This window comes from Acomys minous (assembly GCF_964271855.1).
Source record: "Acomys minous genome assembly, chromosome: 16".
Taxonomy (NCBI): Eukaryota; Metazoa; Chordata; class Mammalia; order Rodentia; family Muridae; genus Acomys; species Acomys minous.
Window position 1 is genome coordinate 41,184,821 of NC_140498.1, and position 14,456 is coordinate 41,199,276.

Consider the following 14,456-nt stretch of genomic DNA (forward strand, 5'->3'; position numbering starts at 1 on the left):
TCGGAGTGGTGAGGCAGTCATGGGCTGGCAACAGGGCAACTGGGTCAGGAACATCCTAGCCTGGGTGTGCCCGCAAGGGTGCCAGTTCACAGCTTCTAGGGCTTCTAGAGCCCTGCAGACCACCCCACCCCACCCCCAACCCCCGCCATGGGTCATGATGCTTTTTCCTGACAGAACATAAGTCAAGGTAACCAGCAGTTAAGGTGCAAGGACAGCTATTTACAAATGTACAGTGGGTGGGGTTCCAACCTGTGAGCTGGGCAGGCTCAGGTGACAGTGAGCAGTGCGGCCAGGACCAGTATGACTGCATGGGCAGCCAGGCAGGGGGCGGAGTTCCCCACCAGGCGCTGCCAACCGCGGGGGTCTCTTTGCTGCTGCTGGCTGCTGGCCCTCCCCTGGAACTGCAGTTCTGGGATGATTTGGTGGATCCATTTGTAATGGGAAGTGATGCGGATGTAGACACCAGGGCGGTTCCGGCGGGCACAGCCCTCTCCCCAGCTGATCACTCCAGCCTGCACCCATGACTGGCCCACAAGGCACACCAGCGGGCCTCCAGAGTCACCCTGTGGGGAAGGAAGCAGAGACCCATCAGAACCTACGCGGGGCTCACAAAGGCCCTGTGTACACATGTACTCATGACAAAGCTCCTTCCCAGGGTCCTCCCCACTGGTCTTCTCATGGACAAGCCTGCACACTGCCGTGATGCCCTGGGCTGCCTATCAGTGGCATACCCAGTGTGGTGTTTGATAAGGATGCAGTAGTTGAGTCCCCATCTCAGATCCAAGACTTGTTCATCTCATGGCGGGTAATGGAACCACAGTGCACCCTCAACCTGGGCTAAGCTCCCTCTAGCCCGTGTTCTCAACCTTCCTAATGCTGTGACCCTTTAATACAGTTCCCTCATGTGGTGATTCCCCCACCACCATAAAATTATTTGTATTCTTATTTCATAACTAATTTTGCTACTATTAATGAATCTTAAATATCTGATCTGCAACCACCTTCAAAGAGTCAACCCCCAAAGGGGTCACAACCCCCAGGTTGAGAACCACTGCTCTAATGCCTTCTTTAGAACATCCTACCTTACAGGCATCCTTCTTGCCCTCTGCAAAGCCTGCACAGAGCATGTCATCCTTGATGGTTTTGAGCTGGATGTCAGACTCAGCATCTTTGCTGTACAGCAAGTTGCACTTGGGCGTGTCGATGATAGGCACAGCCAGTTTCTGCAGGATCCGTGGATTGGGTAGTCGGTCTGTGGAGGGAAAGGCAGCCTGCAGCTCAGTGGACAGTCTTAACCAAGATCCTGAGGCTCTGGGTTCTCAAGGACCACAACTCACTCCGTCCCTCCCTGAGCTTCCTCATAAATCCACGGGACTGTGTCTTCCCTCATCAGCACCAGGCCTGCATGTCTCCCTCTCCCATCTCCTGTATGCACAACTGTTCCTCCTACAGCACCTGCTCCATAACACCGGCCCCATTCATGTATGCCAGTATCAACAAGAAAGCTGTCCTGGCTCCTCTTAAGCCGTATTTCCCTCCCTCCCCTACCTCAGTCCCCTCACCTTGTTCACTGGGGCTGCCCCAGCCAGTGACCCAGCAGTTCATGCCTGACGCAAAGATGATGGAGGGGTCAGGCACACACACAGGAAGGATGTACTTGGTGAAGGTCACAGGCACCTGCAGCTCTACGAGAGCCACGTCGGCACTGGAGGCCATGCCTCGGTACTCGGGATTGCTTTTCACCCTCTTCACAGGGACATACAGGGCGTGTGGTCCTGGCTGCTGCAGCTGCAGTGCCCCCAGCAGGACTTGGTATATGGATATGTCTGAAGTGCTGGTGGAAAGAGCAGAGCGGGCGTGAGTCGCATCCTCCGTGAGGAAAGAGACCCACGGGGAGGAGGAGGAGGAGGAGGAGGAGGAGGAGGTTCTGGTCCACTGCGGTGTCTGACACCTCTCTTTGCACTACCTTTAATTCCCATCTTTTCCTGCCTATCAGGTGACCATGGGTAACTGACCTAACAAGCTCTCTGTGACTCCGTTTCTTCATTTGTAAGATGAGGACATTAAGAGTCCTGTCTGCAAAGCCTGCTGTAATGCGCGCACGCGCACGCGCGCGCACACGCACACACACACCTATGGGGTACAGTGAGGCCAAGGCCTGCTGCTGAGCCCCAGGTAAAGCCACTCCTGAGCTTTTTGAAATTGCAGGGGCAAGATGGCTCAGCAGGTAAAGGTGCTTTCTGTGCAAGTCTAAATACCTGCCTTTTATCAACAAAACCTGTGGTGAAAGGAGAAAACCTAATCCCAAAAGTTACCGTCTGACCTCCACGTGTACACCAAAACACATGTGCTCTTCCCCCAAAACACACAATAGTAAATAAAGGGAAAAGCAATTGCAGATCCATGAGGAAAGAGGTACAGTGGGAACCCTGAAAATCTGGGGGTTGCAGAGACCACTCTTAGGTGGTCTCAGATGCGGGGAGGAAGAGGGACATTCTGTTCCAAATCTTGGGCTTATATGAAACCCAAGATCCAGAGAGAGAGAGAGAGAGTTCTAAATTTGAAGTAGGGAAGTGTGGGGGGTGGGGGGAAGATGGGGGGCCAGGGGTTGTCCTGCAGCATTGGTAAGGGCAGGGCCCCAGGTGTCACTAGCAGAACAGCTGGTGGAGCAAGAGCTGGGGCAGCAGTTGCAGCTTCCAGGCCTAGGGTTGGACTTAAAGGAAAGTTTTAATTATTTATGTGTATGAATGCTTTGCCTGCACATGCGTCAATGCACCACCTGTGCCCCCTGGAGCCCACTGAAGCCAGGAGCTGCTGATATCCTGGGATGAGGTGTAAATAGTTGTGAGCCACCGTGTGGGTATGGAGACTTGAGCCTTGGTACTCTGCAAGAACAGCCAGTACTCTTTAACTACTGGGCTATCTCCCTGGCTCCCTAAAGGAAAATTGTGGAAGACAGTGGGTGTTACTGGCCAAGGCTTGGGGGTGGGAGTGGGGGGGTGGGGTTGTTGGCCTGGTGCCAGTGCTGGCTGTGGTGCTGAAAGTTGTGTACAGACTCTGCCTTATCCCAGCCACTGGTGAGAAACTGGTAGGGCCACTTACTTGGAGAAGCAGTGTGCAGCGGTGAGGACCCACGTTGGTGCGATGAGACTGCCCCCACAGAAGTGGACCCCGTTGCGCTGGATGCTGACCTGCCAGGGCCACTCGCCTTCTAAGGCGTCCTCCCCGCCCACCATCCGGTTGAACATCCTTGGGCGCCCACAGGCTGGAGGAACATGAAATCACTCTTTGAGGGAGGGATCTGGCTCCGTGCCTCTGACTCCATTCCCAACCACACACACCAGTTCTCACGTTGTCAATTTTCTAGCCTTTCTGGCCTCTGAGCCAGAGGCTTTTGACACAGGCTAACGCTTTCGAGTTCTGCCTTCTATGAACCTCAGTCCTCTCATTTATGACAAGGTGACAAGACCCAACTCAGGGTCAGGAAGGTTGACATAACATGGAAATTTTGCATACTAGGGCTGGACATGGGTCCCAGAAGGACAGCTGTATGTCATGTCTTCCACGGGCTTGGTGGGCCGGAGGGACAGTCATGGCCCAGCAGGGAAGGTGTCACTGGCACTTGTCCCTGATGCCTGTTATGTCCTATTTTGCTGATCACACAAGAATCTTTTCTTCCATTGCCTTCTGAACTCTAGTTCTGCTCAGCCACCTCTGGCTGGCTTTTCTGCTGCCCTGTGCATCTCTCCTCTTCTTGTCCCTCCCTCTGCTGCCTTGTGGGGGGCGTGCGCATGGGTGAATGGGTGTACAGCCACGCCCACAGCTCAGCTGATCCCACTTACCTCTCAGAGCCTTGGCCCCTTCGGTCCCTGCAGATGAGAAAAGGGAGTCATGAGCCAACTTAACCAAGCCAAGGTCTGTCCCTTCCTGGTCCTGCCTCATCAGAGAGTCCCTGTGCACCGAGGACAGGGAGAGACAACCAGAAAAGCTAGTGCCATAGCCATGGGGGTTGTTTTCCCTGCTTGGGGAACGTTGGCACTCATGCCAACACAGGGAATCTTCTTCCACCCTGCACCCCTGTTCTTGTCTTGAGGTGTGGAGGTGGCGGGAATACATGTGCCTTAAGTCCTAGAAACGTGGAGTCTATCTCCTCCTCCCACAAATGGTTCCGCTCTGGATGACAGAGGAAACCCTGGAGGCCACTTCCACACAAGGCCCATCAGGGCCTCCTCTCAGTCTTTCAGAATGATCAAGTCTCCTCTAATTTCTCCCAAAGTCCAACTGAGCTTAAGACACCCGGGGCCACTCTGTGCTCTCAAGGGAGTGAATTGGCTTAGTAACTACAGAAGGTCAGCTTCCCAAGACTCTGCATTCTGAGGACTGGGCCCTCTTGCCAACTGTATCTATCACTGCTGGACCACCATCAAAGGGAGGGGACAAGTAGAGAGGAGGCTAAGGCAGCCCTGATGACACCTGGAATGGGGTCCGTTTCCTAGGGTTCGTTACCCCACACCTACTGACTGCTCATCCTTTTACCCAAGCTCCATAAGCTTATTCTGTCCTCAAATTCACGCCCAGGTGTGTACACACACACACACACACACACACACACACACACACACACACACACTTCTTTAGCTGTGCTCTCTTAGTTACTGTTCTCTTGGGTAGGTCTGTCCAAACTGGGTGGGTTTTCAGCATTATCAAGTCTCTCTCTCCACTGGTGGTCACATTTTCTCTAAGCCCCAAAACTTGAGGAGCCCAGAGGGAGGGCTAAGAAGAAAACCATTCTGGGATGCCAAGAGCCCTTAAGGATGTTACAGGACTCTCCTCTTCCCTGTGGATATCCCAGTTGTGCAATTCTCAGTGGGGGTGACAAAATACAGACTGCAGGCTTGAGGATGGGGTAGGCTGCAGCTGTGGACAGGGTGTGGCAGTTACCTTGGTACAAGCTAGACTCACCTGGGAACAAAGAGGCTCAATAAAGGATTGTCTATATTGGTTTGGCCTGTGGGTATACCAGTGGGGGATTGTCTTAAGTTAACTGATGTGAAAAGATGCAGCCCACTGTGAGTGTCACTATTCCCTAGGCATGGGGGGTGGGGGGGTGTTGGTTCTGAACTGAGCTAAACACAACCAAGCGAACATGCAGGCATTCATTTCCCCCTACGCTTGACTCTGGACGTGAGCAGCTGTTTCAGGTTCCTGTTGCCCTGAAATGATGGGTTGTCACCTGGAATAGTGAGCTAAAATAGACCCTTTCTCCCCTAAGTTACTTACTGTCATAATATCCTATCACAGTGCCAGAAGTGTAACCAGAACATAGAGGAACAGGAAGTAGCTAGTGCTGAGGACAGCACCAGATGTTTCTCAAAGCCGGATGCCAAGCAGACAGGGACAAGTGTTTTCATCATGGGAGCCAGGAGCTCCTGGCTTCTGTACTTGTGTTCACTGACCTTTACAATGCAATGCGTAGGACACGGAGAGCCATAGCTGCTGTCGTAGCACTCTCCCCTCAAGGGTCTGAGGCAGGAGGATTGCCTGGGCTTTAAGGCTACCCAGTGAGTACCTGGCCGGTCGAAGCACTGTTGTAAGACTGTCTCAAAATAAATCAAGCGTCTCAGCAGTTGAGAGCACTTAGTATTCTTGCAGAGGACTTGGATTCAGTTCCTAGCACCCATGTGGTTACCCACACTTGTCTGTAACCCCAGTTCCAGCAAATTTGATCGCCTTTTCTGGCCTCAATGGCTCCTTCATGCTCATGGCGCACATGGCACAATGCAGATAAAGCGTTCATGCACGTGAAAAAATAAAGGCTGGGAAGACGGCTTGTTGGTTAAGAGCATTTCTTGCTTTTACAGAGGATCCCAGTTCAGTTTCCAGCACCCAGAGGATGCAACGGTCCCTTCTGGTCTACACATATGCATGCACGAGCTTCACACACACACACACACACACACACACACACACACACACACACAGGCAGGGCATTTGTTCTCACCCAGAGTACTTAGGCCTAGGAGGTCTGTGAAGGCAGAGCCTGACTCTAGGGACCTGGGCACAGAAACTGTGTGGAGGGACAGACTGGGTGTGAGGAACCCTGCTCTTTAGGGCAAACACTTCCCGTCAGTGGGAGATGGCAAGCCGGGGTGTCAAACTATGCCCATCTTGGACCCCAGGCCCCTGATGCTGGTGGGAGTGGCTGAGGTCTAAGAAACTAGACGAGACCAGCTGCAGGACTACTGGGTTGCTGGCCACTCTGGGCTGAAGTGAGCATGTCACCCAGGGGTCCAGCCTCAGGTTACAGCAGTTTGTGAGCCAAAGGCAGGCTGCTGTTTCTACTTCGGCAGTGACCTCGATTGATCCACCCACGGGAGACATCACAATGTCACACCCAATGGAAATAGGTTTTCAATGCTATTATTCTCGCTGCTAGAGGCCGTGGGCAAAAACATTCCATAACCCTGGGGAGGCAGAGGCATCCCCACAGAGATGCCCGCATGTCGTCCGACCCCCAGAACCCCAGTTGAGACATGGTCTAGGGTAACTTGGCCTATCCCAGAGAGGTGAGCTGAGGCCAGGGAAGTGTGGCCGCTGCTGAGCTGGCCCAGCTGGCCCAGGAATGTGGGAGAGTTTCCCTGGTAGAGAGGAGCCCAGCCCACAGAGAAGGACCTAGCAGGCGGAGCTCCGGCTAGAACCTGCTGACCCCTGCTCAGGATGGGCAGCGACCGCTTCTCCCCCTGTAGACAGGAGCCGGGACCCTCTGCAGCCTGCAGCTTTTGTCCCCAGCTCTCTGTTGAGCCTCAGCCAGACTCTGAAGGCTCCTAGCCTCAGATGGCATCTACAGTTCACATAAGCCCAGGGATTTGAAAGCCTGCGGGCCTGGGTTCAAATCCTATAGGCGTGGAGGCTCTCTCATCTGCCAAGCTAGGAGCATGGCACACCGTGAGAGCCTCAGGAAGATGGGGCCATAGGCACTGTCAGAGCTTCCCACGGCCCCTCAACCAGGTCCCCCAGGTGGAATATTTGGAACCTGAACACACTCTCTGGGAATCCCTTCACTGAGAAGAAGAGGTTCCTTTCAGACTCAGGCAGACCCAGGTATTGGGGGGGGGGAGGGTTAGGTGGAGCTCAGAGCAGAACAGAGGGGCCCCTACAGAGAGATGGCAGAGAGACTGCCTGCCCTTGACTGCAACTCACCAGATGTCAGCAGTAGTGGCGGCAGTAGCAGCAGCAGCAGCAGCAGCAGGCCAGGGATGCGGAGCTGCCTCATGGTCTCTGGCTTGGTGGTTAGTTGAGCTCTGGTGAGCGGTGGCAGGCACTCTCCCTAGTGCTACGGAGGTACAGGCTCCATGAAGTGAGGTTTTATGCTGGAGGTGAGTGTCAGCTTGGCTATGCCACCCAACCTGTCAGCCCTGCCTACCCGGATCCTTTTCAGAAGGAAGGAGGTGCCCCGAACACCAACTCCATGACCCGGCCCTGAACCCCAGAAGCCAGACCCCTTTCTCTATATGCTTCGGGATTCTGGCAGCAAGGTGTTCCTCCTGATAGGAGCTGACCACAGAGGCCCGACTGTTGGCTGCCTTCCTCAACTGACCACAAGCCTCATCTAAGCTGGCAGAGTCTACTTCATCCAAGATGCCTTCCATTTTCATTCATTCACTCATTTGCTCACTCACTCATTCATTCATTTGTTCATGTAATGCTTATCGAACACTTTGTTTTGTTTTGTTTGTTGTTTATTTGTTTGTTTGTTTGTTTGTTTTTGAGTCAAGGTTTCTCTGTGTAACAGCTCTAGCTGTCTTAGAACTTGCTCTGTAGACCAGGCTGTCCTCGAACTCACAGAGATCCACCTACTTCTGCCTCCCAAGTGCTGGGATTAAAGGTGTGCGCCACCACCGGTCAGCTTTTTATCTGACATCAGTGACCTAAGCTTGGTTTATAGCTTGACTACGAGTAGGCATTGATGAACCAAGGCCAGGGTGCTTGTGCAACCGAGAAAGGGGGACCCTGGCTGTCCTCCCTTCCTGAAACACACACACACACACACACACACACACACACACACACACACACACACACACACACACACACACACACACAGACACACACCTGTGGATTGGCTCAAGGAATAGGGACCATGCTGCCCGTTTGGGGCTGCGCTTTCTGGGCGTGGCAAGAGCTGTTCTGGGAAGGCATCCTGGTGACCCGCAAGGTGGCCCTGGGTGCGCCCGCTGGGCTCCCGGACGTGAGGCCGCAGCGGAAGTGTCCCTGGGAGGAAGTTATTTGGGGCACGAGACTGACATCAGACAGCTGGACTCGAGGTTCGGGAGGCCACTCCCTCCGGGCCGAGGAGTCTGGGTGCAGGACCAGATCCTGGATGTCTCACCAGATCCCGCGCCAGGGCAGGGAGCTGCGCTGGACAGAGGGCTGAGCCCTGCCTCAGTTTCCCTGCTGGTGCAGAGGGTGCAGCGTTGCACCCTGTTGGTGTAAGCCAGGGGTGGTCCAACGCCCAACAGGGTAGCGCATGTTCACTCAGAGTGTCGTGGCCTCGGTCTCCCGGGTTTGCTGTGCAGTGGGGCCCTCTGGTGGCCGTCACCACTCGGTGTGGTCCCTTGTCCCCTGTGTCTGTCCCTGCACCACAAGTGTCTCTGCTCTTCTGGAACCCCTGTCGCCTGGAGGCGGTGGCATCCACATCCAAGACTTTCCCAGTGGCTGCCACCTTCTCTGCTGCTCTTACACAGCCAGACCCTCGCATTCCCAGGGTTGGGTGCTCAGGCCGGCGGCTCCTCTCATGAAAGAAGATCAAGCAGTGGGAAGAAAGAGGGTTCCGCACTCAAACACTCGTTCGTTCTTTCATTCATTCTTTGTTTTTTTGGGAGTGGTGGTGGTGGTATGCTTGTTTTGTTTTTCTTTTTTCTTTTTGTTGTTGGTTTATTTTGGTGTTTCGGTTTGGTTTGGTTTGGTTTTTTGAGACAGGGTTTCTCTTGTAGTCCTGGACTCACTTTGTAGACCAGGCTCATTCTTTTTTTTTTTTTTTTCTTTCCCATTTGCTTTGTTTTGTTTTTGTGACAGGCTGGGGTGGAACGCATTGTGTAGCTACCCAGGCTGGCCTCAAACTCATAGAGATCCACCCGCCTCTGCTTCCCGAGAGCTACGATTAAAGACACGGGTCACTATTTATTTGTCCGTTCTTTCCAGCGTGCTGATGAGGCACTTTAGGTGCATGATAGTTTTAGGAAGAGGGTGCAAAGGTGAATAAAACCCCGCTCCTCCCCTCACCCCCACCTCCCCACTCTCTTTCCCCCCTCCCCTCCCCCCTCCCCCCACAGCAGGGCCATAGCAGGAAGACACTGAAGTGTGAGGGGAAAGCCTAATTATTCACTGTGTGAAGTGTCTCAAAGCAACAGGATGATCACACTTTCGCCTGACATCCAGTGATCAATTCGCCCTACCTTTGAGATGGTATCCGACCCTTTGAAGCTAAGGGCCTCCTCTTGGAGCCCTTCCTAGTTTTCTTTGCTCTTGTAAAAGCAATTTACTCTACGTACAACTCTGCCTTGAAGTCAGGTGAGCCACCGAAGTGAGTGTGTGGGTCCAGAGGAAGCTGGGCTCTTGAGAAGCCATGTGGGTCCCTCCCATTATCAGTGAGGGAGACCCAGGCAGCGCCTGGAGTACAGAGCAGGTGAGGTGGGCGACAGCAAAAAGCTATGTGCCTGCTGTACACTGACCACCACACAGAGGAAGCCAAGGAGCCCAGTCAAACAGCTCCTAACAAAAAGGTCTCTCTGGAACATTTTGTCTTTAAAAAAATGTCATTATGTTTATTAACTTAGTGTGTGTTCATGAAGGGTGTGTGTGTGTGTGTGTGTGTGTGTGTGTGTGTGTTGGTACCAGAAGACAACTTGCAGTAATCAAGTCCTTCCACCATGTGGATTCTGGGTGGAACTCGGGTCCACAGGCTTGGCAGGAAGCAGAGCTATCTCACTGGTCCTCTAGAGCATTTTCAAGGTTAGAAGTCAGAGTAGCTACCACAAAAGAAAAGAGCTATAGGCTACAAGTAAAAAACGCAAACACTGGGGGCCGGGAGAGATGGCTCAGTGGTTAAGAGCATTAGCTGCTCTTCCAGAGGACCCAGGTTCAATTCCCAGCATCCACACGGCAGCTGACAACTGTCTGCAGCTCCGGTTCCAAGAGCTCCAACACCCTCACATGGACACACATGCAGGCAAAACACCAATGCACAGACAATAAAAATAATTAAATCTTTAAAAAAAAAACCCACATTGATTACAAATAGAAAGGCAAGCAATAGGAAAAATCAATGCAGGAAATACAGCTGGATAATGACAACATTGTTACTCAAAGTGCTCAAAGAAATTAGTCAGAAGACAAACAAAACATGACAAGACCCACAAAACCCACTGAATGAATCCTGAAGGTGAAACAGGTGAAGGACCAAGACAAAGTGACGAAGAGGAAACTAATTTGGCTACCACACGTGCTGGGAAATGCTCGCCTTAGTAATCAAATGAATGCAAATCAAAGCCGCAGCAAAGAGACCTCAGTTGTCACTTGCAGGTTAGCAAAGCCTGGAGGAATGCTGTCAGGTAAGGCCACAGGGAAGTGGGTCAGAGGGTGAGCGTGGATGGCTCTGACCTTGGGGAATTGTGGTTTATTGCGAGAAAGGGTCATGTTATGTAGCCCAGGCTAGCATTGAACTCACTCTGTGTCCCAGGCTGTGAAAATATATTTTGACTAAAGATGTTACATTTGCAAAACGAAACCCGCCTGTAATTTTAGAATTTGAGCAGCCAGGCGGCTGAGGCAGAAGAGTCAGAGAATCCAAGGTTAGCCTGAGCTAACCAGAGACTTTCCCCATCTCAAACAAAACTAAAATTGTTTTTTTTTTCTTTTTAAACAAATTTGTTTTGTTTTAATTACAACCTTTGAATTAGATTTTTTAAAATGACATTTTCATAAAGAGTGCATACATATGGAAAATGTATGTGACGCAAGAAAAAAATGGAAGTCAGAGGCTCGGAGCATGGCTGGTTGGTAGTTCTTAGAAGATCAGCGTGTAGAAAGTCCTGGCATAAAGCAGGTGTGATGCTGCAAGCCTGCAACCCTAGCCCTGGGGTGTAGAAGCAGGAGGGTTAGATTTTCAAGATCACAGGGAGCTCAAGGCTAGCCTGGTCTATGTGGTGAATTTCAGGACAGCCAGGACTATGTAGGTGAGAAAGACCCTGTCTCAAAAGCTAAAAAGTTAAGGCAGGGAGGGGAGAGAAAGAACAAAAAAGGAAAGCAAGGTTTACAGAAAGGTACAATTATAAAAAGATTAGATTTATTTTATGAGTGTCTGGCCTCTGTGTCTCTGTGTATGTCTGCCACATGTGTGCAAGCGCTCTGGCCAGAAAAGGGAGCTGGATTCCCCAAAGAGCTGCAGGCAGTTACCTTAGGTGGGGGAGCTGGGAACCACACTTGGTCCTCTGGACAAGCAGGGTTTTTTTCTCTTAATTTTTTTTCTTTCTTCCTTTGTTTGTTAGTTTGTTTTCTGAGACAGATACCTCTTGGAATGCTGGAGGCTATCGTTTATGGGAGTAACAAGCCACATGTTTTCAATTCCCTAAGCAAGTTTGTTTGATCCAACCACACCAGATGTGCTTGTTCACACCAGGGCAAGGGACACGTAGGCAGGAAAATGTGGGCAGAAAATACTTCAGAAGGTATGCTTGCCTAGCATTGGACCTTATGGGAAGTGTGGTGAATTGTGGGCTTTGCCTTTTTTAAGCCCCTGAAAAATAAGACTGGGGCCATTTTCCTAAGAACCTAGGTCTGGACCTGGCCAGTATTTAATTAAAGCTTGCTTCACATTTGTAAAGACTAATTGGAGCAGTGATCTTATTCTCCTCCAGTGGGGTTAAGACTTTCTTTCTTCCTCCCTGTCACTGTAGGGGCCCAAGAATCGCTGAAGGAAGACCCCAGACTCAAATAGCATGCAGAAGCAAAGAGTGTTTACTCTGCAGGTGCAGCAGCCAGGAGGCCAAAGGTACAAAAAGAGGCAGTAAACAAAATGGCTGGATTACATAGGGAAGGGCAGCCCAACCCCTGGGCTGGAGCGTTCACACCCTGTACCAGGTAAGGGACTGAGGGATGCTGGGAGAACCTAGAAGCCAGGTCCCCTTGGATATGTTAACTAGGCACCTCAGCTGTTTGTCCTGGGTTTGAAACTTAACAGCCTCTCCATCCTCCCTTTCCTCCCTCTCCCACTTCCTCCTCTTCCTCCTCCTCCTCCTCTGTCTTTGTTGTTGTTTTTCCCTGACAGGGTTTCTCTGTGTAGCCTTGGCTGTCCTAGACTCGCTTTGCAGACCAGGCTGGCCTCGAACTCACAGAGATCCCCATGCCTCCCGAATACAGGGATTAAAGGCGTGCGCCACCACTGCCTGGCTAACAGTGTCTTAATATGTAGACCTAACTTGGTACACATTATGTAGCCCAGAATGGTCTCAAACTTGTGGCAACCCTCCCTGCCTCAGTTTTCTGAGTACTGGGATTACAATGGGTCATCACCATACCTAATAAAAAGAAATTCAGGGGCTGGAGAAGTGGCTCAGTGGTTAAGAGTGCTGCCTGCTCTTCCAGAGGTCCTGAGTTCAATTCCCAGCAACCACATAGTGGCTCACAACCATCTGTAATGCGATCTGATGCCCTTTTCTGCAGATAAAGTATTCATATACAATAAATAAATTAATTAAAAAAAATTAGTTTGCTAACAGTGGCAGCAATAGCACCTCAAAAGAAAGGCTACACTGTTTCTGGCCATCCATGCCTGGCCCGGTTGTGAAATCACGAGATTCCCTTTCAAGAGCTCGTGACAGGAATCCACCCTAGACTGGTGGTTATGGTGGGCAGTCCTGGTGCGGGGTCCCGGGGCTTCGTAACTGAAGAAGAGCTGCAAGACAGAGTGATGCTGACCATCTACCTCTACCCCAAGGTCTCTGGTGTGGCTGCAAGCACAGCACTCTGAGATGACTCTCTGAGTTAGGTACCTGCTGCTGGCTGACCTCAGTACGTGGAAGAGGGAGGCTATAAAAAGCATACTTTAAAAACCAGAGGAGCAGAGGGGTTCCCACATGACGGCCAAGCAAGTGCTGGACACTGGAGGGCAGGTGGTCAGGGTTGGGACACTGACTTAGGGGTTCCTGGCCTGCAAGGCCCCGGCATTGTCTTTTTAACCTGACGAGACTGCCGGGGGATGTGCTGTAGCGCGAGGCTTCAGCTGAGGAAGACCTGAGGCGCAAGGCAAGGGATCCAAACCAGGGCAGAAGTCAACGGGGCTCCAAAGGCGACAGCAGCAAAGCCCTGGGGGAGCTCAAAGAGGAATGTAGTGCAGCACAGTGAAAAGGGAAGGAAAATGGAATTAATTACTCGATTAAAATTAATTAATACTGGTTTTTAATACGGAATTTATTCTCTTTTTGGTCTTTCAAGACAGGGTTTCTCTGTGTAGTCTTGGCTGTCCTGACTAACCCTGTAGACCAGGCTGGCCTCGAACTCACAACAATCTGCCTGCCTCTGCCCCCCGAGTGCTGGGATTGAGGGCGTGGACCACCATGCCAAGCTAAAGAGTTTATTCTTGAACCTGCTCTTTTAGAAATAAATGTGCCCAGAGACCTGTTAGAGTTATGATAAGCCTTAAAACACTAGGGCTGGGCAGATACAACCCTCTAAGCTTTCTTGTCCATTTCCCATCCACAGTCTCCATAAATACGCACACACGTTCTGCTTAGGCTGCTTCCACTCCGTCTGGCCAGTCCTCAGAGCGAGCTGCTCTCGGCCACATGCTTCTGGTTCACGCCAACCCAGTGAGCTGCTTCTTCCTTCCTCCCTTCCTCTTGGCACCTCATGCTCCGCCTGAGACCCCAGAAACCCAGAAACCTTAGCTCCGCCCCCCTCTCTCCTGCCCAGCCCAGCCTGTGGGTTTGGCAACTTTATTAGCCAATCAGGAATAATTTGGGAGGCAAGGTTCACACGACGTCTTTTTTGGCTATGTGAGAATCTGCCTGAGGGACAGTAAGGGTCTTGGGGGACAAGCAGTTAACATTTGACAACATAGTAGCTCCGGATCAACCCAGCAAGGGGTGGAATTCCCTAGGTGCTCAGGGTTCCCAGGCTCAGGGTGCCTGGAATATGTTCTTCCTTCTCTTTGCTTCCATTCTCTCTTCTATGTGTTGGGTGGGCACATGTTCGTGTGTGTGTGTGTGTGTGTGTGTGTGTGTGTGTGTGTGTGTGTTCAGGTGCATACATGCCTATGGAGGTCAAATGGTTGATACTGGATGTCTTCTTTGATCTCTCTCTCTCTCTCTCTCTCTGTCTCTCTGTCTCTCTCTCTCTCTCTCTCTCTTTCTCTCTGTCTCTCTGTCTCTCTCTTTCTCTGTCTCTGTCTCTTGTGAAAC

The 14,456-nt window shown here is 51.6% G+C and overlaps 1 protein-coding gene across 1 annotated transcript; it reads right to left on the bottom strand.

Annotated features, from left to right (window-relative positions):
* Nucleotides 1-198: 198 nt before the first annotated feature.
* On the bottom strand, nt 199-8,246 carry PRSS27 (serine protease 27). Its single transcript, XM_084760962.1, has 7 exons — nt 8,113-8,246; nt 7,201-7,333; nt 3,843-3,869; nt 3,103-3,265; nt 1,563-1,834; nt 1,083-1,252; nt 199-563 (listed from the first exon to the last, which is right to left on the bottom strand). Exons 2-7 carry the CDS (start codon nt 7,271-7,273, stop codon nt 267-269), a joined length of 1,002 nt encoding a protein of 333 aa, XP_084617088.1. The 5' UTR covers nt 7,274-7,333; nt 8,113-8,246; the 3' UTR covers nt 199-266.
* Between the last annotated feature and the right edge of the window lie 6,210 nt (nt 8,247-14,456).

Bases quoted from the DNA above. Each gene is read 5' to 3' on its own strand.
- PRSS27 (XM_084760962.1), bottom strand. From the start codon at position 7,273: ATGAGGCAGCTCCGCATCCCTGGCCTGCTGCTGCTGCTGCTGCTGCTA. The intron at 1,835-3,102 runs GTAAGTGGCCCT...TCTTTCCACCAG, and splicing joins GCTGCACACTGCTTCTCCAA to CACTTCAGACATATCCATAT. The intron at 1,253-1,562 runs GTGAGGGGACTG...TTCCCTCCACAG, and splicing joins GGGCAGCCCCAGTGAACAAG to ACCGACTACCCAATCCACGG.